Source organism: Thalassophryne amazonica, chromosome 23 (assembly GCF_902500255.1).
Source record: "Thalassophryne amazonica chromosome 23, fThaAma1.1, whole genome shotgun sequence".
Classification (NCBI taxonomy): Eukaryota; Metazoa; Chordata; class Actinopteri; order Batrachoidiformes; family Batrachoididae; genus Thalassophryne; species Thalassophryne amazonica.
In genome coordinates, this window is record NC_047125.1 from 31,492,908 (window position 1) to 31,519,982 (window position 27,075).

General features: G+C 45.3%; 2 protein-coding genes across 2 annotated transcripts in view; one reads left to right on the forward strand and one right to left on the reverse strand.

Annotated features, from left to right (window-relative positions):
• Window positions 1-27,075, forward strand: part of mrpl48 (mitochondrial ribosomal protein L48) — a 44,049-nt gene that overhangs the window by 5,639 nt on the left and 11,335 nt on the right. The gene's annotated exons all lie outside the window — the stretch shown is intronic.
• Window positions 255-22,579, reverse strand: sb:cb1081 (sterile alpha motif domain-containing protein 9). The gene is given in 9 exon segments (XM_034164621.1): window positions 255-1,213; window positions 1,338-1,373; window positions 12,220-12,476; window positions 12,570-12,784; window positions 13,829-13,896; window positions 13,983-14,026; window positions 16,570-17,992; window positions 17,994-19,083; window positions 22,489-22,579. Coding segments are annotated over 8 exon segments (3,144 nt in total). The 5' UTR covers window positions 19,059-19,083; window positions 22,489-22,579; the 3' UTR covers window positions 255-1,177.

Here is a 27,075-nt window from a genome sequence, read left to right on the forward strand (position 1 = left end):
TGTCCATGATTCTAAGTGCACCTGCTGCAAAAGCCTTTGGTAGATTTCAGCGAAATGTCACATAGTGGTAGGACACCATATGAAGACCTGCATGAAAGAAAATGATTTTGGTCCAACATCTTCCAGGAGAGATCATTGGAAATTTGTTAGTTTAATTCAGGTGTTTTTTCACAGTGTTTACATATGACATTTGCGTGATACTAGTGGTGTGGTACTGCTGCGGCAAAGTGGAGGGTATCATTTTTCTGAGCTTGTTTTTTATAGAAAAAGTTGTAAATCTATAGATGTTGCCAGAGATTCTTCACTGCAAAAGGTTGTTAATAATTTCACGTTGAGGCACTTTAAAGCTGCAATTATTATTGAAACGGGTGAGCAGGCAACAACATACCCCAAGTAAAATAATGGACAGGACATCAATATGAACAAATAAATAAAATCCTTTCCAAACTACATTTTTTTAATACATGTTCCCAAGTGCTTAAAATGTCTTCTGATTCAAAATATGCTCCAGATCAAATTCTAAATAAAATCAGAAATCTGCTCACCAAGTTTCATCAACATGCTCTCACAACAGTTTGAGTTAAATGTTGCTATGTGCCAAACATATTTGTGGATCTCACTTCCAGAATATTTTCCTGATCATGTCCAAAACTGAATTGTGTAGGTCCTGGAACATGATCTCTTTGCTCACCAAATTTCATTAAATGTGTACATTACTTTTTTGAGTTATCCTACTAAGAGAACACCAGTGGTGAAAACATGGTTGATCTTCCTTGGTGGATGCATTGAAGACTATCTGGAAAAGGATGCAACAAAAATGTAATCAGGCTCTAAAATATTTAAAAACTCTCTGAGGTGTGCTGTGAAAGGAGAGACATTTCTTGCAAAAAAAAAAAAAAAACACTTGGCAGACTCTTTCCTGTGGAGGACAAATATCCAGCGTGCATTCTCAGTGATTTTCCTCCAGCTCAGAGATGATGTGCTGCAGATTCTTCATCCCTTCCAAAATTTCAATGAAGGCATCTTTGCTTTGCACTGTAGTCAGCAACCCTAAGATGTGCCTCATCTGCTCCTGCGTGATTTTTTTCAGCTCTCACGGAATTGTAGCCCTCATCAGAGATGAACCCCATCTCCTTCAGCTTATCCAGGATGGGTTGTACATCGCTCACGCTGTTGATTAAATCTGTACGGTGATGATCCACAAAATGCGGCTCTGAAATAGGAATGATGTCAGATAGCAGTGCAGGTGGTTCAAAATGAAAATTCTAAGAAGCCGTTGACTCTTCAAAATGTTGTTTCTCAAAATGAAATAAATGAAATGGAGTTGATCAATTTACCTTGTTCATGACAACTTCTTGTGTTTTGATAGTCATCTGAAAAAAAGTAAAGATTCCAATAACATGCTTTCTTCCTGTTTGTATCTGAAAAGATTTCAGTGGAATCTGGTGGAGTAGGTTAACTGGGCGTTGTGGCAGACATTCAATACGTAATGGACGTTGTTTACATAATTCACCATAGTGTCGTCAGCTGTGGTTAGAGTGTGTTCCTTTTTCTTGTCAGGACACCTGCGTGGGTAATGGGCGATGTGTATTCCTGTTACGCATGTGACACTGGCTTGTGTGAAGCACATAAATGGTAAAATGGACTGCATGTACAGTAGTGTTCAGAATAATAGTAGTGCTATGCGACTAAAAAGATTAATCCAGGTTTTGAGTATATTTCTTATTGTTACATTGGAAACAAGGTACCAGTAGATTCAGTAGATTCTCACAAATCCAACAAGACCAAGCATTCATGATATGCACACTCTTAATGCTATGAAATTGGACTATTAGTAAAAATAAAAGTAGAAAAGAGGGTGTTCACAATAATAGTAGTGTGGCATTCAGTCAGTGAGTTCGTCAGTTTTGTGGAACAAACAGGTGTGAATCAGGTGTCCCCTATTTAAGGATGAAGCCAGCACCTGTTGAACATGCTTTTCTCTTGAAAGCCTGCAGAAAATGGGACGTTCAAGACATTGTTCAGAAGAACAGCGTAGTTTGATTAAAAATTTGATTGGAGAGGAGAAAACTTATACGCAGGTGCAAAAAATTATAGGCTGTTCATCTACAATGATCTCCAATGCTTTAAAATGGACAAAAAAAAACAGAGACACGTGGAAGAAAATGAAAAACAATCATCAAAATGGATAGAAGAATAACCAGAATGGCAAAGGCTCACCCATTGATCAGCTCCAGGATGATCAAAGACAGTCTGGAGTTACCTGTAAGTGCTGTGACAGTTAGAAGACACCTGTGTGAAGCTAATTTATGTGCAAGAATCCCCTGCAAAGTCCCTCTGTTAAATAAAAGACATGTGCAGAAGAGGTTACAATTTGCCAAAGAACACATCAACTGGCCTAAAGAGAAATGGAGGAATATCTTGTGGACTGATGAGAGTAAAATTGTTCTTTTTGGGTCCAAGGGCCACAGACAGTTTGTGAGACGACCCCCAAACTCTGAATTCAAGCCACAGTTCACAGTGAAGACAGTGAACCATGGTGGTGCAAGCATCATGATATGGGCATGTTTCTCCTACTATGGTGTTGGGCTTATACAACCCCTGGCACAAATTATGGAATCACCGGCCTCGGAGGATGTTCATTCAGTTGTTGGGAAGGTGTCGTAACACGGACCCACAACGGGGCGCAAATGAACGGACAATGGATAAGAGAAGGAGTAACAATTTAATGTTGTGAAGGCACACAACGGAATACAGACAGAAAAATACTGGATGCCAATTGTACACAAGAGGACTGTGGGCAGGCTCGAAGATAGGAGACCTCTGATGATCGAAGAGCCGGGGCCCACACCGCTTCCACCACCAACGGCCTGAAGAACACCGGAGCCGCCAAGTCCTGAGTCCCCAGGTGGTCTCTGTCCTCCGTTGTCGGCCCTGGTACTGCTGGCAGACAAGAAACAGATGACGGTGAGTGTGAGTCCTCACACCCAGCAACCTTTACACACGATTCCTCGGGGAGGGAAAACCTCCACCTCCAGATACGTATCACTCGTGCAGCTCCTGTTTGTCCCTCTTCTGGATGGAGTGAGAGACGAAGACCGTCGTCTTCTCACTATCCGCCAATCCAATCTCCAAGCAGGCTTTACAGGTATACGGCTGCACACAGATCACAATTTGAAAAACACTGAATAACAACAGCAGAGAAGAATTACCTCTAGTGGTAGATGATTTCTCGGCGAGGAGGTGGAGTTGTAATCCGCTTCTTATGTGGTGGTTGATGAGAGACAGCTGGTGTGGTTGACAAGTGACAGCTGTCACTTCCAATGGCTCCGGCGCCCTCTCATGCTTGAAGCCCGCACTCCAAGCAGGGCGCCGACTGGTGGTGGTGGGCCAGCAGTACCTCCTCTTCAGCGGCCCACACAACAGGACCCCCCCCCTCAACGGGCGCCTCCTGGCGCCCGACCAGGCTTGTCCGGGTGTTAGCGGTAGAAATCGACCAGGAGGGCCGGGTCCAGGATGAAGCTCCTCTTCACCCAGGAGCGTTCTTCGGGTCCGTACCCCTCCCAGTCCACCAAGTACTGAAAACCCCGGCCCATCTGACGGACGTCCAGGAGCCGACGAACAGTCCATGCCGGCTCCCCGTCGATGATTCGGGCAGGAGGTGGCTCGGGTCCAGGGGTGCAGAGCGGCGAGGTGTGGTATGGCTTGAGTCTAGAGACATGAAAAACTGGGTGGATCCGCAGTGAAGCCGGGAGTGTCAGCTTCACTGCGGCCGGGCTGAGGATCTTGGCGATGGGGAATGGTCCAATGAAACGGTCCTTCAGTTTCTGGGATGTCACTTCGAGCGGGATGTCCTTAGTGGATAACCACACCTCCTGCCCCGGTTGGTATGCAGGGGCCGGGGATCGCCGGCGATCTGCATGGGCCTTGGCCCTCGTCCGGGCCCGCAACAGGGCAGAACGGGCGGTCCGCCACACCCGGCGGCACCTCCGCAGGTGGGCCTGGACCGAGGGTACCCCGACCTCTCCCTCCACAAGTGGGAACAATGGGGGCTGGTAGCCCAGACATGCTTCAAAAGGGGAGAGGCCGGTGGCAGATGACACTTGGCTGTTGTGAGCGTACTCGATCCAGGCCAGATGGTTACTCCAGGCCGCCGGATGCGCGGAGGTTACTCAGCGAAGGGCCTGTTCTAAGTCCTGGTTCGCCCGCTCTGCCTGGCCGTTCGTCTGTGGGTGATACCCGGACGAGAGACGTACGGTGGCCCCCAGCTCCTTACAAAAACTCCTCCAGACCTGCGAGGAGAACTGGGGACCACGATCCGAGACGATGTCCGACGGTATCCCATGCAGACGCACGACGTGGCGGACCAGGAGGTCTGCTGTCTCCTGGGCCGTTGGGAGCTTCGGGAGGGCCACGAAGTGGGCCGCCTTGGAGAACCGGTCCACTATCGTCAGTATGGCGGTGTTGCCCTGGGACGGCAGGAGGCCCGTGACGAAGTCCAGGCCGATGTGGGACCAGGGGCGATGAGGCACAGGCAGGGGTTGGAGGAGACCCCTGGTCTTGTGATGGTCCGCCTTGCCCCTGGCACAGGTGGTACAGGCCTGGACGTAGTCCCGGACGTCGGCTTCCAATGACGCCCACCAGAAGCGCTGCTGGACTACTGCCACGGTCCTACGCACTCCGGGATGACAGGAGAACTTGGATCCGTGGCAGAAGTCCAAGACGGCAGCCCTAGCCCCTGGTGGGACGTAAAGTTTGTTCTTCGAACCATCTCCCGGGTCCGGGTTCCTTGTCAAGGCCTCCCGGACGGTTTCCTCCACGTCCCAGGTGAGGGTGGCCACGACAGTGGACTCGGGAAGGATGGTTTCGATGGGGTCCGACAACTCAGCTTTGGCCTCCTCTTCGTGCACCCGGGACAGTGCATCGGACCGTTGATTCCTAGTCCCGGGGCGGTAGGTGATCCGGAAGTCAAAACGTCCGAAGAACAGGGACCAGCGGGCTTGCCTGGGGTTCAGCCGCTTGGCGGTCCGGATGTACTCCAGGTTCCGGTGGTCCGTGAAAACCGTGAAAGGCTCCGTAGCTCCCTCCAACAGGTGTCTCCACTCTTCCAGAGCCTCCTTCACCGCGAGGAGTTCCCGATTGCCCACGTCATAATTCCGCTCAGCGGGGGTCAACCTGCGGGAAAAGTAGGCACAAGGATGGAGAACCTTATCGGACTCCCCGCTCTGGGACAGCACGGCTCCTATCCCTGAGTCTGAGGCGTCCACCTCATCACTCAATTCTGAGGAAAAATTATGGAATCATGAAAAACAAAAGAACGCTCCAACACATCACTAGTATTTTGTTGCACCACCTCTGGCTTTTATAACAGCTTGCAGTCTCTGAGGCATGGATTTAATGAGTGACAAACAGTCATCAATCTGGCTCCAACTTTCTCTGATTGCTGTTGCCAGATCAGCTTTGCAGGTTGGAGCCTTGTCATGGACCATTTTCTTCAACTTCCACCAAAGATTTTCAATTGGATTAAGATCCGGACTATTTGCAGGCCATAATATTGACCCTATGTGTCTTTTTGCAAGGAATGTTTTCACAGTTTTCACTCTATGGCAAGATGCATTATCATCTTGAAAAATGATTTCATCATCCCCAAACATCCTTTCAATTGATAGGATAAGAAAAGTGTCCAAAATATTAATGTAAACTTGTGCATTTATTGATGATGTAATGACAGCCATCTCCCCAGTGCCTTTACCTGACATGCAGCCCCATATCATCAATGACTGTGGAAATTTACATGTTCTGTTCAGGCAGTCATCTTTATAAATCTCATTGGAACGGCACCAAACAAAAGTTCCAGCATCATCACCTTGCCCAATGCAGATTTGAGATTCATCACTGAATATGACTTTCATCCAGTCATCCACAGTCCACGATTGCTTTTCCTTAGCCCATTGTAACCTTGATTTTTTTCTGTTTAGGTGTTAATGATGGCTTTCGTTTAGCTTTTCTGTATGTAAATCCCATTTCCTTTAGGCGGTTTCTTACAGTTCGGTCACAGACGTTGACTCCAGTTTCCTCCCATTCGTTCCTCATTTTTTTTGTTGTGCATTTTCGATTTTTGAGACATATTCCTTTAAGTTTTCTGTCTTGACGCTTTGATGTCTTCCTTGGTCTACCAGTATGTTTGCCTTTAACAGCCTTCCCATGTTGTTTGTATTTGGCCCAGAGTTTAGACACAGCTGACTGTGAACAACCAACATCTTTTGCAACATTGCGTGATGATTTACCCTCTTTTAAGAGTTTGATAATCCTCTCCTTTGTTTCAATTGACATCTCTCGTGTTGGAGCCATGATTCATGTGATCACTCCTTTTTAGATGCAGACTAACAAGCAGATCTGATTTGATGCAGGTGTTAGTTTTGGGGATGAAAATTTACAGGGTGATTCCATAATTTATTCCTTAGAATTGAGTGAGTCCATATTTTTCCCTCTGCTTGGTCTAAAAAAGTAACCGTTACTGACTGCCACAATTATTTTTCCTGATTTCTTATAGTGTTTCTTAAAGCCAGAAAGTTGCCATTTGAAATGACTTTAGTTTTGTGTCATTTCTGTGATCTGCTTTTTTTCTACAAAATTAAACAACTGAATGAACATCCTCCGAGGCCGTTGATTCCATAATTATTGCCAGGGGTTGTATATCGCATACCAGGTATCATGGATCAGTTTGGATATGTCAAAATACTTGAAGAGGTCATGTTGCCTTACGCTGAAGAGGACATGCCCTTGAAATGTGTTATATGGCTGGGGGGGCCTGGCTGCCGGTTTGTTTGTCTTTTTGTTTTCCTCCCAGGTGGCGTGCATTTGGGACTGAGTGGCTGTGTTGCTGAGGCTGTCAGGACCTCACCCTGATTACCTGCGACTCGTCAGGACTCACAGCTGAGGTGCATCTGGATGGATTGGAGCATGTTGGCATTTAAGACTGGAGTGCACAGTGTGTATTTGCCAGAGACTCGACCTTGTGACCAGACGGGTGAGATCGTCGTCTCGGGAGCCATCTCATCAGCAGCGGATGCTGAGAAACGTCCAGGTTTGATGCACAGTCTGTGAAAGAGGAGGGGGTGAGGTCTCACGCTCGTCAGCACACTTCCTGAGGTACGTTGGATTTTGTGACTAACAGTTATACAGTCAGTAAATGTGGTGTCCCTCACACCTTATTGTATTGAGCTGTATGTTAGTCATGTATCAGCTTCCACTGCGGTGGAGTTTTGTGAACGGGATGTTCCATGCCTGCAGGTTGGAAGCTGATCAGTAATCAAGCCAGGAAGTGTTTGCTGTTTGTACACCTTTAAGTGTTCTGTGTGTAGAGTGTGGACTCACATAATGGTTCCTTCTTTCACAGACTCGGTTGTTGCGGCCACCTGGGGGGTGTCGGCGGGGTCCTTGGGTCCGAAACAGCTTCTGGCTCCGGACCGTTAGCGCTGCTGGGAGCGCACCACGCCAGGCCGCACCTTTCTGTTATTACATTTTCACTGTTATGTATTAAATTCAGTTAGCCTTTGTACCGTGCTCTGCTTATTTCATACTGGGTCCTTCAAACGCTGGTCGGTTCTCCGAGCTGCGTCCGACTCATAACAGTAGTCTCTGGCCAAACATCACGGACCCAGCGGTAGCAGAGACGGTAACGCGCCGGGAAGGCAGCAGCAGACGTTCAGTGGTTATCCGGATCAGTTGCGGGGCTCTCCGCCCGGAAGGTGCGTGTTTGAAACCCATTACTGGATACTAATTTGTGCTCTCTTGCAGCCGTGTTCCTGTGTTGTGCCTTATCCGTGGGTCGTGGTGGAGTGTGACTGGCGACGGCTTCGCGTCACACTCCGACCGGATAAGAGGTGTAAACGGGAGCTGCAAGAGTGCGTTTGTAATGGGTTCACGCGCACGGCGGAGCTCTGTTAGCACGGGTCGCTGGGCTTCCTGTGTTACAGTCATAGCCCCGTTTCCCCGGAGAAAGGTAACTACTGCGTCTGTTGTATCAGCTCCGGCGTTATTTAGTTGAGCACATTTTGGTTGTGTGTTGCACTCAGCTGCGCACACAAAAGCAGCTCGTTTGTTTTTTTCTGTCGCCCAAGGGGTTTTTTCATTTTTAGCACTCTGGTTCCCCCTTGTGGTGACTGAATCACGTTACCGTCAAGCTCTTGAGTAGGAACAGGTGTGTTCCATTTGGTTGAGCTTGACGGTATAACTCACTGATTTGTTTTGTGTTAGTTCATTTTGTGTGGGTGTTTTTTGAGTTGGTTTTTGTGTGGGCTTTTCTTTTTTGTTGTCCACTATTTGTCTGGGGGTGTGACCCTGTAGCCTTTGCAAAAAACAAAAAAACACAAAGAGAACAGGGACCCAAACAACTGTGTGTTGGTCTGTTTTTTTTTTTTTCCTTTGTTTCTTTTTGTTTCACATCCCCAGGGTTGGATGGTACGGTCCCCTGGGGGGTGATGGGGTGGTCTTTGGGTTGTTTTTTCTCTTTGTTTTTTGTTATGCCCTCTCTTCTCCTCTGACTCCAGCCGGGTGTGCCGTAGTGTCGGCATTGCTGGAGGGGTGCAGTTAGGTTGTGCTGGGCGTTTCCCAGGTAGCCTCTGCACCCGGGAGGGGAGGGGGGGGGGGTTTGGGGTTTTTTTTGTTTTCCCTCCCCCGGTTTCCGCCCTCAGGGTTTGACTGTGGTGTCCTCTGGGGGGGAACAGGCGTTGGGTCCATCTAGCCGTGGACGGCCGGGGCTGGGTCCATTAGTCATGCGGGGAGGCGTCTCCTGGGGTTGACGAGTGGTCCTCTGGGGGGCGCTGGTGGTCCCCGTGGGTGACGTTGGATCCCAGAGGGACCTCGGCCGTGGTTATTACTCCTGGAGCTGGCGGGTGGCCCTCTGGGGGGTGTTGGTCCCTACGTGTCGTTTGGGGGGGAGGAGGGGGGGGTATTTTGGCATTTGTTTGTGAGCTTAGATTTGGGTTGTTTTTCTTTTCTCCCCTTCCCTGGGGTTTGATGGAACGGTCCTCTGGGGGGGGGGGGTGTTTTAGTGTTTTTGTTTGTGGGCTTGGGTTGGGTTGTTTTTCCTTTCTCCCCTTCCCTGGGGTTTGATGGGACGGTCCCCTGGGGCGGGGGGGATGTTTTGGTTGTTTTGTTTTCTGACTAATCACACATGTTTGGTTAAAGGCTGACCGCACAGGTGTAGGAACTCCTGGCCACACCTGTGCTGAGACTGTCAAACAAGGGCAAAGATGCAGCCAGTTCAACCAGTCTGTTGGAGGACGAACGCAGACGCGGTTTCCAGCCATGGTCCCTGGAGGGGGGGTGTTTCTCCTGGGCCAGGTGTGTGTGGTCGCCGGGAGGCTTCCCGTGAGGGTGGGGTACTGTTATATGGCTGGGGGGGCCTGGCTGCCGGTTTGTTTGTCTTTTTGTTTTCCTCCCAGGTGGCGTGCATTTGGGACTGAGTGGCTGTGTTGCTGAGGCTGTCAGGACCTCACCCTGATTACCTGCGACTCGTCAGGACTCACAGCTGAGGTGCATCTGGATGGATTGGAGCATGTTGGCATTTAAGACTGGAGTGCACAGTGTGTATTAAGCAGAGCACGGTACAAAGGCTAACTGAATTTAATACATAACAGTGAAAATGTAATAACAGAACCACCAGCGCCCCCCAGAGGACCACTCGTCAACCCCAGGAGACGCCTCCCCGCATGACTAATGGACCCAGCCCCGGCCGTCCACGGCTAGATGGACCCAACGCCCGTTCCCCCCCAGAGGACACCACAGTCAAACCCTGAGGGCGGAAACCGGGGGAGGGAAAACAAAAAAAAACCCAAACCCCCCCCCCCCCCTCCCCTCCCGGGTGCAGAGGCTACCTGGGAAACGCCCAGCACAACCTAACTGCACCCCTCCAGCAATGCCGACACTACGGCACACCCGGCTGGAGTCAGAGGAGAAGAGAGGGCATAACAAAAAACAAAGAGAAAAAACAACCCAAAGACCACCCCATCACCCCGCAGGGGACCGTACCATCCAACCCTGGGGATGTGAAACAAAAAGAAACAAAGGAAAAAAAAAAAAAACAGACCAACACACAGTTGTTTGGGTCCCTGTTCTCTTTGTGTTTTTTTGTTTTTTGCAAAGGCTACAGGGTCACACCCCCAGACAAATAGTGGACAACAAAAAAGAAAAGCCCACACAAAAACCAACTCAAAAAACACCCACACAAAATGAACTAACACAAAACAAATCAGTGAGTTATACCGTCAAGCTCAACCAAATGGAACACACCTGTTCCTACTCAAGAGCTTGACGGTAACGTGATTCAGTCACCACAAGGGGGAACCAGAGTGCTAAAAATGAAAAAACCCCTTGGGCGACAGAAAAAAACAAACGAGCTGCTTTTGTGTGCGCAGCTGAGTGCAACACACAACCAAAATGTGCTCAACTAAATAACGCCGGAGCTGATACAACAGACGCAGTAGTTACCTTTCTCCGGGGAAACGGGGCTATGACTGTAACACAGGAAGCCCAGCGACCCGTGCTAACAGAGCTCCGCCGTGCGCGTGAACCCATTACAAACGCACTCTTGCAGCTCCCGTTTACACCTCTTATCCGGTCGGAGTGTGACGCGAAGCCGTCGCCAGTCACACTCCACCACGACCCACGGATAAGGCACAACACAGGAACACAGCTGCAAGAGAGCACAAATTAGTATCCAGTAATGGGTTTCAAACACGCACCTTCCGGGCGGAGAGCCCCGCAACTGATCCGGATAACCACTGAACGTCTGCTGCCGCCTTCCCGGCGCGTTACCGTCTCTGCTACCGCTGGGTCCGTGATGTTTGGCCAGAGACTACTGTTATGAGTCGGACGCAGCTCGGAGAACCGACCAGCGTTTGAAGGACCCAGTATGAAATAAGCAGAGCACGGTACAAAGGCTAACTGAATTTAATACATAACAGTGAAAATGTAATAACAGAAAGGTGCGGCCTGGCGTGGTGCGCTCCCAGCAGCGCTAACGGTCCGGAGCCAGAAGCTGTTTCGGACCCAAGGACCCCGCCGACACCCCCCAGGTGGCCGCAACAACCGAGTCTGTGAAAGAAGGAACCATTATGTGAGTCCACACTCTACACACAGAACACTTAAAGGTGTACAAACAGCAAACACTTCCTGGCTTGATTACTGATCAGCTTCCAACCTGCAGGCATGGAACATCCCGTTCACAAAACTCCACCGCAGTGGAAGCTGATACATGACTAACATACAGCTCAATACAATAAGGTGTGAGGGACACCACATTTACTGACTGTATAACTGTTAGTCACAAAATCCAACGTACCTCAGGAAGTGTGCTGACGAGCGTGAGACCTCACCCCCTCCTCTTTCACAGACTGTGCATCAAACCTGGACGTTTCTCAGCATCCGCTGCTGATGAGATGGCTCCCGAGACGACGATCTCACCCGTCTGGTCACAAGGTCGAGTCTCTGGCAAATACACACTGTGCACTCCAGTCTTAAATGCCAACATGCTCCAATCCATCCAGATGCACCTCAGCTGTGAGTCCTGACGAGTCGCAGGTAATCAGGGTGAGGTCCTGACAGCCTCAGCAACACAGCCACTCAGTCCCAAATGCACGCCACCTGGGAGGAAAACAAAAAGACAAACAAACGGGCAGCCAGGCCCCCCCAGCCATATAACAGAAATGGGTATTTCAACAAGACAATGACCCCAAGCACACTAGTAAACCAGCAAAATCTTGGTTCCGAACCAACAAAATTAATGCCTCGTAGATGTGAAAAAATCATGAAAAACTGGTTATACAACTAAATACTAGTTTAGTGATTCACAGGATTGCTAAAAAAGCAGTTTGAACATAATAGTTTTGAGTTTGTAGCGTCAACAGCAGATGCTACTATTATTGTGAACACCCCCTTTTCTACTTTTTTTTTTTTTTTTTTTTTACTACTAGCCCAATTTCATAGCCTTAAGAGCCTTAATCTATGGGCTGCTTTGTGATGTATGCCAGTCGCTGTCCACGGTCTGAAAAATAACCACAAAAAAGTTTCAAATCAGTGTTTACTTCAAAGCATATGCACTCATGCATATCCAGTATATGTTTGCACCAAGTGGTATCGTACGCTTTTTGTAACCAGTAAGTTGTTTCATTAAAAATGTAACATTTGTGTCAGGTACTGTGGGCATCAAATGACCTGTTTGACAGCAGGATCAGGTGGGACCAGGTACACATGCAGTGTGAGGTATGTTTTACTTGTCTTGTATATTAAGACATCACAGTAAATTTTGATTGGGATGCCAAGTTTTCTCCGGATCATTGTCCCAAGTGGAGACAAATGTGGCTCGAGTAACTTGACATGTGAGGGTGTTACTTCAGACACGCGATCCATGAAATCTCCACAGTCCTTGACATGGAGAACAGCAAACATGTCTGATGTTACAGAAGAATCATCTGAAAAATACAAAATGCTTAAATTTAGAGAACAATATGTTACATCTACCCATGCTTGAGATAGAAGTTTGGTCTTTAATATAACGAGGTCACCTATACAGATCCAGTGAGGCAGGTGAATCTCCTCAGTGCTTCCAGCTGTGACTGTGATGTTCAGTAGGGGTCCAGCTGGTATGTAATCCATGCACGAAGGCCTTTCTTTGTAATCCTCCCAAGAAATGAACTGGTAAGTGAAGTTTACTTTTCCCTGAGAAACCCAACGCAGGGAAGACACACTGCATGTGAAATGGCCTGCTTCAGACTGGAGGCTAAATGGTGAAACAGAAAACAGTCTTTTTCATTGTGCTGAGATGCAGACTGTTGAGGTTTGGGAGCGTGTCCTGGTGCGACCACATCCCCAACGTTACTCAGCCACTGTAGATCCTGGCTGGCAACCACTTAGGAAGACCACCTGTCCATCCAAAGTCATTCTGGCTTCTACACTGTTCAGTGCTTGTGTGGGCTGGTTGTTGGGCAGGGTTGAGGAAACCAGTAAATCAGTTACTTTTTCAGTGAAGAAAGCTTTACTGACTTAGGCTTTGTGGATGATACCTTTACTATCTTTATGTGATGGTAATGGATCAAGACTAAGATTCAGGCTTTCAGTGTGTTCCTGGACTTCATCATCATCAGAAGTTACCTGTATGTGGTGAAACCTGGGGAGACATTCACTTATCTCTGCCATGATGTTCATGTCTCAGAGTTCTTGGTGATTGAGAGACTCCTAGCTTGTGGAGTCTTGAGGTCACTGGACAGAGGCAGTTGGTGATGCTGATACCTTTGCAGGAAGGGACAAGTCCATTGGGCCCTGGTGCTTCTTGCCTTACTGTAGATTTGTGGGCCTTAGACATTGACCACATCCAGTGGTTATGTGATTGGGACTAGGTCTCTTTAGTGGATCCTTGGATACAACTGGAATAGCTTTTAAAAGAAACGTTACATAGGGAGACTAACATGAGGAAGGTCACTTGCATTGTGAGGGAGCATCAGCGACATTTTTGCTAGGTGGAGCATTTCTCCATCCATAAATCACAGTTGTCTTAGCATTCAGGGCCTCAACAATGAGGAAAAGACCCATGGGGACACCCACATTTTCCCTGGCTGCAGTAGATAGATGGCTAGTTTTGAGAGGTGGGGATGGATCGGTTGTCTGTCTGGGTGGTTGCCACCTCAGGACCTGAGGCAAGTTTTTTTCTAAGGTGGTGGAGACAGCAGTGCGATACACGAGTGTATGCTCCCAGATGTGATAAACTTGCAGCAACTTTTATTTTGTTGGGTCAGATAGTCACCTAGATGAAAGATGATGCTTTTACCTGTATGTTTGTCCCTCTTCAGTTTCAGTTACTTTCGGTTTGACGTTTGTCCAGTCGCTGGAGTCCCACTGAAAAAGACAACCTCTTTAAGTCACGAGTGGTGGAAAAACTAACTGATCTTTATATTTTAAAATTGATCATTGAAAGCATTTACCTCAGTACTTCTGCAAGCATATTTCAGCTTTTCTGTTGGCCGTTCTATCAAACATTAATTAAAATGCAGTATAAGTTCAGAAATAGTAAAAATACCTTAATTTATACATTATAAGGCCTCCCTTTAGACAGTAAAATACCTTCTTCTATATTTTGCAGCTTGCTGTAATTATGTGGTTTGCTTAAATGTCTAAATTTCATTAAAAATAAACTGAGAAAATATGAAAATGTTTAAGTGACCATGTGAGAAATACAAAATTACCATACAGCTTCATGTTATCACTAGAAAACTAAAAATTTAAACTAGTCTGACAAACAGCTGTAAAGCCATAAATCTATGGCAGTTACGTTGTAAAGTTTTTTTTGTTTTTTTTTATTGTAATGAAAATGGTCAAATCTAAATGTGTTGACATTATATTCATTGCAGAATAGCAATCTGGTTATTTTACCGTTTTCTTTTACTACAGGATTTATTTCTGTTGATTTGATTGCTTTGTAACTTGGGTCAACTGTCCAAAGTAATGGAGAGTGTGGTAGAGAAGTAAAGAAGAACGTGCCGGCAGGGTGGAGTGGGTGGAGAAAGGTGGCAGGAGTGATTTGTGACCGAAGAATATCAGCGAGAGTAAAGAGGAAAGTTTACAAGACAGTAGACAGATCAGCTGTGTTGTACGGCTTAGAGACGGTGGCACGAACAAAAAGACAAGCGGTGGAGCTGAAGATGTTACAATTCTCTTTGGGACTGATGAGAACGGACAGGATTAGGAAACATAGAGGGACAGCTCAGGTGGGATGGTTTGGAGACAAAGTCAGAGAGGCGAGATTGAGATGGTTTGGACATGTGCAGAGAGGGACCCAGGGTGTACAGTGAGAAGGATGCTGAGGATGGAGCCACCAGGCAGGGGGAGAAGAGGGAGGCCAAAGAGGAGGTTTATGGATGTGCTGAGGGAGGACATGCAGGAGGTTGGTGAGACAGAGGAACATACAGAGGACAGGGTGAGATGGAAACGAATGATCCGTTGTGACGCCCCCTAACGGGAACAGCCGAAAGAAGAAGTTGTTTACTTGCATTCTTCCCAATTTCATCTATGAGGTCTGTGAGAAAAGTATCGTATCTTTTAATTTTTTTCAAAAACTATATGGATTTGATTCATATGTTTTTACGTCAGCCAAGCTTGAACCTTCGTGCGCATGTGAGTTTTTCCACGCCTGTCGGTTGCATCATTCGCCTGTGGGCAGGCTTTGAGTGAGCAGTGGTCCACCCCTCTCGTCGTCATTTCATTGCGAGGAAATGGCGGAATAATTTGGGCTTTTTTTTCCATCAGAATTTTTTCAGAAACTGTTAGAGACAGGCAGCTGGAAACCATTCGAGAAATTTATCTGGCTTTCGGTGAAAATTTTACGGGCTTCACAGAGAATAAGGAGTGTTACTACAGCTTTAAGGACGGCCCACAATGGCGCATGGCGCAGCGCGCTCCGAGCCGCCATCGAGAGGCAGAAACCACCACATCATTTCTAAACGGATGGCTGTGTGGAACCGGGACCGTCGTGTGCAATTTCTCTGGTTATTACAAGAGCTGGACATCAGCCATTTTCCGGCAGATTTCACTTTTAACAAGAGATTTTGTCACGGAAAGCCGCGCGGAGGCTTCGCGCATCACGACCGATTCGCTGATGAAGCGAGACAAAGGAACACCTGCGTTTTGGAGTGTCAGAGGACAGGTTGGGACATGCCCAGCTCTCCACAATTTCTCTTATACTCACTCGACTGGTAAGCACTGAAAGCCGAGATAGACATGTCCCAACTTGTCCTCTGGCACTCCGAAACGGAGGTGTTCCTTTGTCTCGCTTCATCAGCAAATCGGTCGTGATGCGCGAAGCCTACGCGCGGCTTTCCATGACAAAATCTCTTGTTAAAAGTGAAATCTGCCGGAAAATGGCTGATGTCCAGCTCTTGTGATAACCAGAGAAATTGCACACGACGGTCCCGGCTCCACACAGCCATCCGTTTAGAAATGATGTGGTGGTTTCTGCCTCTTGATGGCATCTCAGAGCACGCCGCGCCGTGCGCCATTGTGGGCCGTCCTTAAAGCTGTAGTAACACTCCTTATTCTCTGTGAAGCCCGTAAAATTTTCACCGAAAGCCAGATAAATTTTTCGAATGGTTTCCAGCTGCCTGTCTCTAACAGTTTCTGAAAAAGTCTGATGGAAAAAAAGCCCATATCATTCCGCCATTTCCTTGCAATTAAACAACGACGAGAGGGGTGGACCAGTGCTCACTCAAAGCCTGCCCACAGGTGAATTACGCAACCGACAGGAGTGGAAAAACTCACGCATGCGCACGAAGGTTCAAGCTTGGCTGACGTAAAAACATATGAATCAAATCCATATAGTTTTTGAAAATAATAAAAAGGTCCGTTACTTTTCTCACAGACCTCATATTTTAAGTTCCAGTCAGATTTTTAATTTTCTTAATTCTGGTGGGTGCCTGGGGTCATGTGAGGGGGATGATGTCCAGTAAGTGTTGTCAGCGTTCTAATTGGCTTAAATACTTATCATGTCCTACGAGCTAATGACATTTAACTTTTTACCTTGTATAGCTTGCATTTCGTGGATATCATCAGCTATCAGACCTTTGACGGTGAATCCAAGGAAAAAGGAAACCTCACATGGCTTCCAAAGGCTTTGTTGGGAATTGGCGTCCACTTGGATTTCTGTGCCTGCCACTTTTGCAAAAATGTGGTGGTTTCTGACAACTCCGTGTAGTTTGAAGAGGTTTTCTTTGCCCTTCAGATGTCTGATTTCTTCCTTGCTGTGCTTGTCACTCAGAATACCTTCTGTTGGTTTTTCTTTCCCAATCAAAAGGGGATTTTTTTCTGACAGAACAATCTTGTTGTCCTTGTCCTTACAAAGGTAAAATATGGGAAGAAGATATCTTGATTGAAGGTACTTTGCATATGTGCAATCATAGGATCGGCCCATTTCTTCAATTAAATCTTTGAAGGCGGGGGACGTTTTCTCATCATCCTTGGGCCGTTCTTTGATGATGGTGTGCATGTACGATTCAGGGGTGTCATCCTGTCTGAGTGCGTCTCCTTTCAAAGAGATTTCATGTCCAAGGACAAGTGGAGGGTGTTCAACATATTTGTTGTAGCATGACAACACGTCTGGCCAAATGTACGAAGGATCCGCTGTTTCCTTGTCAGGCTTTGAGTAACTCAGGTAGGCATTAAAAAAATGACACTTCTTCTCCACCTCGTCTTTGAGACTGTATAGTAGATCATTGAATCTGTAGCACTTGTGGATTTTGAGTAACCCTGGAACAGAGTTCAACGTAACATTCCTTGTGAGAATCCTTTTCCAAGTCTCGCTTTGTGGCACCAAGAAGTCATAAATGAGTTTGCATATCTGCAGATAACCAAACTGCCCTCTGATGTTAAAAAAAGAGACTTTGGTGGAGCAAAGTTCATTTTCAGCAAGTTGTTCCTCATGTTTGAATGCCTCTATTGCTTTTTTGGCAATCTGCAAAATATCTCTTGGGTTGGCAGGATCCTTGCTTGTTGAGTCTCCTGGCTTGTGATGAGACATTCTGCTGTTCAGGTGGTGTTTATGGACTTGGCCCATTGTATCAGCAATGAATGAACTGGTGGGGCTTCTTTGTTTGGCTGTTTCTGCCCACATTTGTGCTGCATTGTAATCTTTGCGTACAATGTAATGGAAACGAGCAAGTGCCTGAGGAAAAACAGGACTTTCATAAAAGACCCTTGATGCAACCTTTAAAACTGAGGCAGCTTGTTCTTTGTCTTCCAGTCCTTGAATGTCTAGAATTAGTTGAGAAAACATTTTTTTCTTCTCTTTCATTCCAGGCATGCCACCGTTGGTTTGGTTCTCTTCCTTTTGTATTTCTCTGTTGGTTAGCATGTCTTTGATGAAACTAGGCAAACTCTGAGGAATTGCAGTTTTGCAGAAAAAATTAGTCAGTAGGTTTCTAGCGGTGTCACTCCTGCTTACACCTGCCTCTGCTAACAGTTTGGTGCAGTACTGTGCTATGGCAGGGTGTGCCATGATGATTTTTTTTATCTTTTTGGAAGGTGATGATGAGGTGGCTAAAGGGCTGCATTTTATCTTCCAATGATAATTCCACATCGGTGGAGCTGTGCTTGAGGAAGTCCAGGCATTGAGACTGGAGGAGGTATGAACCTGGTACGTAGGCATTCAGTAGAGACAGAATGGCTACGAGCTGAGCACTCCTTGGTCGATTTGTTCTCTTAACATTTTTCAGGATGGTGCATGTTCGCTGGATATACTCTCGATCGAAACCTGTTTGCATTATGTTGAAGCCGTGAAATTGTTGACATTTCTTGCTGCAGTTCTTGCGGAGCTCTTCCTTTTTCTTGTTAAATTCAGTTTTCTCCTTTTGCGACAGTTCGTCTTTGACTACGATATCGTCGCTGTTTGAAATGGCTACATTTCTGTCACAGTGAAGAAGAATCGCCACATGACTGTAGGTAGTTATCTGCTGTTGACGAAGCTCTTCCATAATTTCGTGTGGTATTTTGTTCAGAACGTGCTCGTCATTCACTAACAGCAGCACTGTGTTCTGGTGGCCTAGATGACCTGCTGTGAAAAGGTGAATCACCTCTTTGGCAGTCAGTCTGGTGTCTGAAATTGGGCTTGTTAATATGGCGCACCTGAAGGTTTTTCTCAAGTCCCACAACACCTTCATGGCCAGAGTCGTTCCCCCACATCCCAGTTGGTGGAACAACTTAATCGTTGATGTTCCAGGACTCTTTTTTCTTTCATGAATTTGCTGCATGAGTTGCTTATATCCATCTCGTTTAATGAAAGGCGTTCCAGTGCCAGTTGACTCTGCCTGGTCACTCAGGTAGAAGTTGTCCCATTCTGGAGGCGCTCCTTTGTAAAAGTTAACTTCTGTCTCCTTGGCAACATTAGGATCTATGGACACTCCTTCAAAATGATTTGCATAAAGAACATTCAGATGTGAAAGGGATGCCTGGATTTCACTTCCCACATAAATCTCTCCTCCCTTGGCAGTAGACAGCGCCGGTCCATTCGTCATTTTGGGCATTCATGAATCGTAGCCCCTAGGGAATTGGGGGAGGGAAAAACTTAGACCTCAACAATTTTTAGAAGTAGAACTCAACCCTTTTATTTCCTGTTAATTATGTAATTTTTTAATGTTAATTTACTGTGTTAATGTATTTGTAAATTGTTTGGGTTCTTGTTATCATGTACACACTTATTATTATTATTATTATTATTATTATTATTATTATTGTTTTATTATTTCTTCTATTTTGTCATTTGCTTTTTAAATGGACAACAATGGGAATAAGTGTTTTTACTTTCTTGTGTCATCCATTTATTTTTAATGTATTTACAATTAAATAATGTACTTACATTGAACTTACTGAATAAAATAATGCACGCACACACTCATGCTTTTAATAGAAAGATAATTTACCGCCTCCTGTTGGAATGGCGTGCAAGTCCAGAATGTAATTAACAATGTCCATTGTTCAGTATTATTAGCTAATGTCTGAGGTTTCTCCAAAAATATTAGTTCTGTCAACGGTCTATTTTCGCTGTGTTCAACCTTGACCCAAAATACATAAGCATACCAAACAGTAAATGTCAGCTCTCCCTAGTTTATCTGTGATCAAAGTTACATGCAAGCATGCATGCACACGCTTCTATTTTTACACAAACAGAGACGGTGGCAGAAGACATCAGACGCAGTACAGTTTTCACTCATGGAAACAGCAACATGACACAACTAAACTGACTAAACCAATTGAACTACAAAAACAATAACTCAGTAATGCTAAGAACATTGTAAATGTTGTGTGGGCCGCTGAAGAGGAGGTACTGCTGGCCCACCACCACAAGATGGCGCCCTGCTTGAAGTGCGGGCTTCAAGCACGAGAGGGCGTCGGAGCAACCAGGAGTGACAGCTGTCACTCATCATCCATACCAGCTGTCACTCATTCACTTCTCATCACCACCACCATAAAGGCCGGACTGCAACTCCACCTCCCCGCCGAGAAATCAACTACCATTCAGGTAATTTCTCTGCTGCCTGACACTGTGTGTGTTTAACCTGAACTTCTATTGCAGCCGTTTTCCTGGAGTGTTTCCTTATCTGGAGGATTGGCGTTTGCCTCACACCCTAACTCAGATAAGTGGTTGACCAGGAGCTGCACGAGTGTGTGTGATTGGAGGTGGAGGTTCTCCCTCCTTTACTTAATACAGACTGTGGGATTACTGAGTGTGCGAACTCACACTCATCTGGACTGTCTCTGTTTTCTGCCAGCAGTACCGGGTCTGACTGCTGAAGACAGCGGCCACCTGGGGCGCAGGGCTTGGCGGCTCCGGTGTTCTTCAGCTCCGTTGGTGGTGGAAGCTGTGTGGGGATCCAGCTCTTCTCTCTCCAGGCGTCTTCTATCGTCGAGCCTGCCCACACGTCACCTGGTGTATGATTGACAGTCCACCATATTGTTATTGTCTGTACGTTGTTGTGCGATTCACAACATTAAATTGTTACTTTTGGCTTATCCATTGTCCGTTCATTAACGCCCCCTGTTGTGGGTCCGTGTCACGTCACTTTCACAACAGTAAAACTAACATGAACCACACTAACAACATTTAAAACCTCAAAACCCCAAACTCCCATGGTACATTGCAGCACAATGTCCATTGTTTACTGTTGTTCACTGTTGCGCAAACTATGCCTGTCACTGAAAACCACTCCTGTTCCAAATTCATCATCCATCCAGCAGGTGGTAGGCACGAGAGCCCTGCGTGGGACTAATTTCTTTGTCCCACTCCTGCCGAAATTCAGACCATACCCGCCTGCACTTTCGCCCGTTCTCGCAATGTATATTTCCAGCACCCACGAAACTCTGAGAATTTATGGCTGCACAGTAATAGAGATGCATTGATTTTGTATTTCCTCCCGTCCCGTGGGAGAAAACACATAATTTAGGCTATTAATAAAGAGATTCATGGGGTTGTTTGTTTCGTTTCACTGGCCTGTATGTCTTTTGACGCACTGGTCAGGAAATGCACTGCTATTCCGTTGTTTTCATTTTGTTCAAAGACGTTTTCATATGTGTGCCATATATATGGGCATGCAGTGTTGCTACGGTAACTCTCGCTGTGTCTGTGTCTCTGTCCTTGTCCGCTGCTCCTGTTAAATTAAGGTCTGTTGTGTGGGCCGCTGAAGAGGAGGTAGTGCTGGCCCACCACCACCAGATGGCGCCCTGCTTGGAGTGCGGGCTTCAAGCACAAGAGGGCGTCAGAGCCACTGGGAGTGACAGCTGTCACTCATCATCGGCACCAGCTGTCACTCATTCAACTCATCACCATCACCATAAAGGCCGGACTGCAACTCCACCTCCTCGCCGAGAAATCAGCTACCTTGGAGGTAATTTCTCTGCTACACTTAACGCTGACTAATAGTCTGAACTTCTTTGCAGCCGTTTTCCTGTGGTGTTGCCTTATCTGTGGGATTGGCGTTTGGTGTGATCAGCGACGGCTTCGCTTCACACCCCAACCAGATAAGTGGTTAGACAGGAGCTGCACGAGTGTGTGACTGGAGGTGGAGGTGCTCCCTCCCAAAAGAACACAGACTGTGGGATTACTGAGTGTGCGTACTCACACTCACCTGTGCTGTTTCTGTTCTCTGCCAGCAGTACCAGGTCTGACAGCTGGAGACGGTGACCACCTGGGGACCCAGGACTTGGCAGCTCCGGTGTTCTTCAGATCCGTTGGCGGTGAGGGCCGTGTGGGATCCAGCTCGGTTCTGGACGGGCATCTCTTATCCTCAAGCCTGCCCACACGTCACCCAACGTGTAATTGACTGTAGTTCCAAACTGGTTGTTGTCTGTATTCCGTTGTGCACAATTTACAACATTAAATTGTTACTGTTTGGCTTATCCATTGCCCGTTCATTTACGCCCCCTGTTGTGGGTCCATGTTCCTACACTTTCACAACAAGGACATTCTATTTAAGCTGAAAGTAGCATGTGGACATTGCATACTTTTAGACTATTCTCCTTTGTTGACTGAGTCATCCTGTCAATTCTTGTCGATTCCGCTTTTGTCTTTGCCACATTCTGTTTTTTGGCCTCTGCTCATTTGTTGGACCACGCCTCTGCCACTCGACTGTTTGTACATCCGCCTACTTGCCTACCATTGTGCGTACCGTACCTCTGCAACGTTTTAAGAGAAAGCCTTTTTATTAATACCACGTCTGTGTCCCTGAGTCCTGCATTTGTGTCCAGCCATATTGTGCCTCCACCCTTGACACAAGGATGATAGACAAGAGTTTTAAGTTTCTAAACTGAATCTGGAATTTGAAATTTAATAAAACCACAATTTTACAAAAACAAACAAGTAGCAAAAACATCAATCCGAGCTGCTTTTAAGCTTAACGGCACCTAAACCAAACCCTGACCAAGTTATTAGAAAGTATAAGCCATATTTACTCAGTTTCAAATCATGTCCAGTGACTTCCCCGGGTCCGTCCTCTTCATAGATCCAAACGGTGCTCCAGAAAGATCTCCCAAGGTGTTGCAGAAGATGGCTGATTCAGGTTGAACTGGTCTGAAGATAAGACTGCCACGCCCCACTCTTCACCTCACCTTCTCCTTATAGGCTGTCACAGTCTCAAAAACATTCCAAGCATCCGCTATGTGGGCAGTATCAACACAAATCAGAACACAGAGGGAGCTATACCAATCACTGACATATGATGCAGAGCTCCCCCTAATGCTAAAATACCACCTCACATGTAAAATCTTACTACTTACATCGGATGTGCATATGACATAAGCAGCGCGCACCCTGGGTGTGAGCCACTGGATAAATAAACCTTTTTTTTTAGTGCAATAGAGACTGTTTTTGAGAATAAAACGAGCGAGTTTGACTTGTCAGAACCTCACAGTCCGGACTGCCTCCTTCCACCTCGGGCCGCCTTTCTTGATTGGACCTCCTTCTATTGGATCTTTGTACACACAACGTAGGGTTTTGATTGGTTGTGTGTCTATTTGTTTATAAGCCACAGGAAAAAGTCCTTATTCAAGTTTTATTTTGGGTAAAAAGGAAATCATATCAGAGCACAAAACCTGAAAACGCTGGGGAAAAGAAATCCAAAAACCAGTTGCTGCAGTTCTCACAAACAGGCTACTAATCTCTGACTTTTTTTGAGGGGGGGGATTCCTCACATGGTGTCCAGATCCATGATTAAAAACCGTGATCGCTCCACGGTTCAACAGCACTCTTTCCCACATGTTCGGTCTCGTCCTCAGATTCTTCCTAGTGTTTTTCACACATTCACCATGACACAAATGACTAAGTGAATCTGCTACTAATGATGAGTTTGTTTTCTTATTTACGAATCAGTCTTATCCTATGGCTTTTCCTGTTTACTGTTGTAGCCACACCCATATCTCTAGGTCATGTATAAATAATATAAATATAAATAAACAAACAAAAAAGAAAACTGATTACTATGTAGTTATTTTTGCGTTACAGTCAGGGTTGGGTAGGATTACTTTGAAATGTAATCCAAAAGTAATCAGATTACAAGTAATCCAAATGTATGTACATACATACATGTAATCCACATGTATTCTTTCAAAGTAATCCTACCCAACCCTGGTTACACTTGCCTGTGAAGCTGTTCATCTTGTTCTGTCAGTTGGATTAAATCTGTGCCGTTGCCTCAGACTTTCTGCCTGAAGTGGATGTTATTTGGGGCCAGTTGTACCTGTGCAACAGGGACTTTAGAGACATTACGCAAACCATCAGTTTTGCAATGGAAATGTGAAGGTTTGCTTATGATGACTGAGGGGAAAAAAACAAATCCATTGTGAATTTTTATCTGCATCAGCAGGAGGTCAGATGCTAAATGGGAGATCATTTATAACTAGTTTATATTATTGTGCTTTAATATCTGAGGCGTCTGTCTGCCTCCACACAACTAATAATCACCTCAATCTGTAATGTTGAAATAAAACAGCTGCAGGCACGAGAGTAGGTTAGCAAATATATTTTAATATAGAATATTTATATTCATTTTAGCACAATGACAAAATGGCATATTTTTTTCAATTCAGTCTCCTTCAAGTCATGACAAAAATCCAGACCTTTACCTTTTAACATTTCGTCAGCCACTTTGTGCCCCGTGAGAAGAAAACCTTTAAAGTTTCTAACAGTGGACAGGAAAATGTATAAACCCGCGTCGTCCTCCGGTCGGTCCTCCTAACTATTTTCCTTCTGAAATTATTATTATTTCACTTGAAATCACATCACAAACAGGATTGATCCAAATAATCACTGCGGCAACATTTTCTGGCGGAGGTCTGAAGATAATAAACAGGGATTTTTTTTTTAATGTTCATTCTGCTTTTATTCCTCAGGTGACTATGAAGTTTTATCACATGTCTTTATAATTCAGTTATCAGACAATTGAGCATCAATTATTTTGAAAATTATTCTTTTTTTTCCCCACTCACTTAAGTCTTAAGTCTCATATTTTAGTCGTTTTCTGTTTTGACTGGATTTAATTTACATTATAATGTCAGATATGTTTAGATCTGGATTTTACTTTAATCTGGCTAAATTACTAAATTTTTTTTTTTTTTCCACACAAGAAGAAAGTGGTTCAAAATCAATGTGAAGCTGATTTAGATGGAAATTCTGCTTGGAATTACACTTGGATTATGAGAAATTATGAACTGCAAATTTTACAAGTTTCCTGACAGAATTCGAATGAACAAAAATTTACATAACTGATGAATAAATGAAAATAATTTATTTGCAGTGCTCGTTGACTCATAGTGTTGACTCAAACTTTTCGAGTTGTCACTAAAATACTTGAGTTTTTCTTTTTTTAGATGCATCAATTTTTTTATATAGCGCCAAATCACAACAAACAGTTGCCCCAAGGCGCTTTATATTGTAAGGCAAGGCCATACAATAATTATGTAAAACCCCAACGGTCAAAACGACCCCCTGTGAGCAAGCACTTGGCTACAGTGGGAAGGAAAAACTCCCTTTTAACAGGAAGAAACCTCCAGCAGAACCAGGCTCAGGGAGGGGCAGTCTTCTGCTGGGACTGGTTGGGGCTGAGGGAGAGAACCAGGAAAAAGACATGCTGTGGAGGGGAGCAGAGATCAATCACTAATGATTAAATGCAGAGTGGTGCATACAGAGCAAAAAGAGAAAGAAACAGTGCATCATGGGAACCCCCCAGCAGTCTACGTCTATAGCAGCATAACTAAGGGATGGTTCAGGGTCACCTGATCCAGCCCTAACTATAAGCTTTAGCAAAAAGGAAAGTTTTAAGCCTAATCTTAAAAGTAGAGAGGGTGTCTGTCTCCCTGATCTGAATTGGGAGCTGGTTCCACAGGAGAGAAGCCTGAAAGCTGAAGGCTCTGCCTCCCATTCTACTCTTACAAACCCTAGGAACTACAAGTAAGCCTGCAGTCTGAGAGCGAAGCGCTCTGTTGGGGTGATATGGTACTACGAGGTCCCTAAGATAAGATGGGACCTGATTATTCAAACCTTATAAGTAAGAAGAAGAATTTTAAATTGTATTCTAGAATTAACAGGAAGCCAATGAAGAGAGGCCAATATGGGTGAGATATGCTCTCTCCTTCTAGTCCCCGTCAGTACTCTAGCTGCAGCATTTTGAATTAACTGAAGGCTTTTTAGGGAACTTTTAGGACAACCTGATAATAATGAATTACAATAGTCCAGCCTAGAGGAAATAAATGCATGAATTAGTTTTTCAGCATCACTCTGAGACAAGACCTTTCTGATTTTAGAGATATTGCGTAAATGCAAAAAAGCAGTCCTACATATTTGTTTAATATGCGCTTTGAATGACATATCCTGATCAAAAATGACTCCAAGATTTCTCACAGTATTACTAGAGGTCAGGGTAATGCCATCCAGAGTAAGGATCTGGTTAGACACCATGTTTCTAAGATTTGTGGGGCCAAGTACAATAACTTCAGTTTTATCTGAGTTTAAAAGCAGGAAATTAGAGGTCATCCATGTCTTTATGTCTGTAAGACAATCCTGCAGTTTAGCTAATTGGTGTGTGTCCTCTGGCTTCATGGATAGATAAAGCTGGGTATCATCTGCGTAACAATGAAAATTTAAGCAATACCGTCTAATAATACTGCCTAAGGGAAGCATGTATAAAGTGAATAAAATTGGTCCTAGCACAGAACCTTGTGGAACTCCATAATTAACTTTAGTCTGTGAAGAAGATCCCCCATTTACATGAACAAATTGTAATCTATTAGACAAATATGATTCAAACCACCGCAGCGCAGTGCCTTTAATACCTATGGCATGCTCTAATCTCTGTAATAAAATTTGATGGTCAACAGTATCAAAAGCAGCACTGAGGTCTAACAGAACAAGCACAGAGATGAGTCCACTGTCCGAGGCCATAAGAAGATCATTTGTAACCTTCACTAATGCTGTTTCTGTACTATGATGAATTCTAAAACCTGACTGAAACTCTTCAAATAGACCATTCCTCTGCAGATGATCAGTTAGCTGTTTTACAACTACCCTTTCAAGAATTTTTGAGAGAAAAGGAAGGTTGGAGATTGGCCTATAATTAGCTAAGATAGCTGGGTCAAGTGATGGCTTTTTAAGTAATGGTTTAATTACTGCCACCTTAAAAGCCTGTGGTACATAGCCAACTAACAAAGATATTTAAGATCGAAGCATTAAATAATGGTAGGGCTTCCTTGAGCAGCCTGGTAGGAATGGGGTCTAATAAACATGTTGATGGTTTGGATGAAGTAACTAATGAAAATAACTCAGACAGAACATTCGGAGAGAAAGAGTCTAAGCAAATACCGGCATCACTGAAAGCAGCCAAAGATAACGATACGTCTTTGGGATGGTTATGAGTAATTTTTTCTCTAATAGTTAAAATTTTGTTAGCAAAGAAAGTCATGAAGTCATTACTAGTTAAAGTTAATGGAATACTCAGCTCAATAGAGCTCTGACTCTTTGTCAGCCTGGCTACAGTGCTGAAAAGAAAC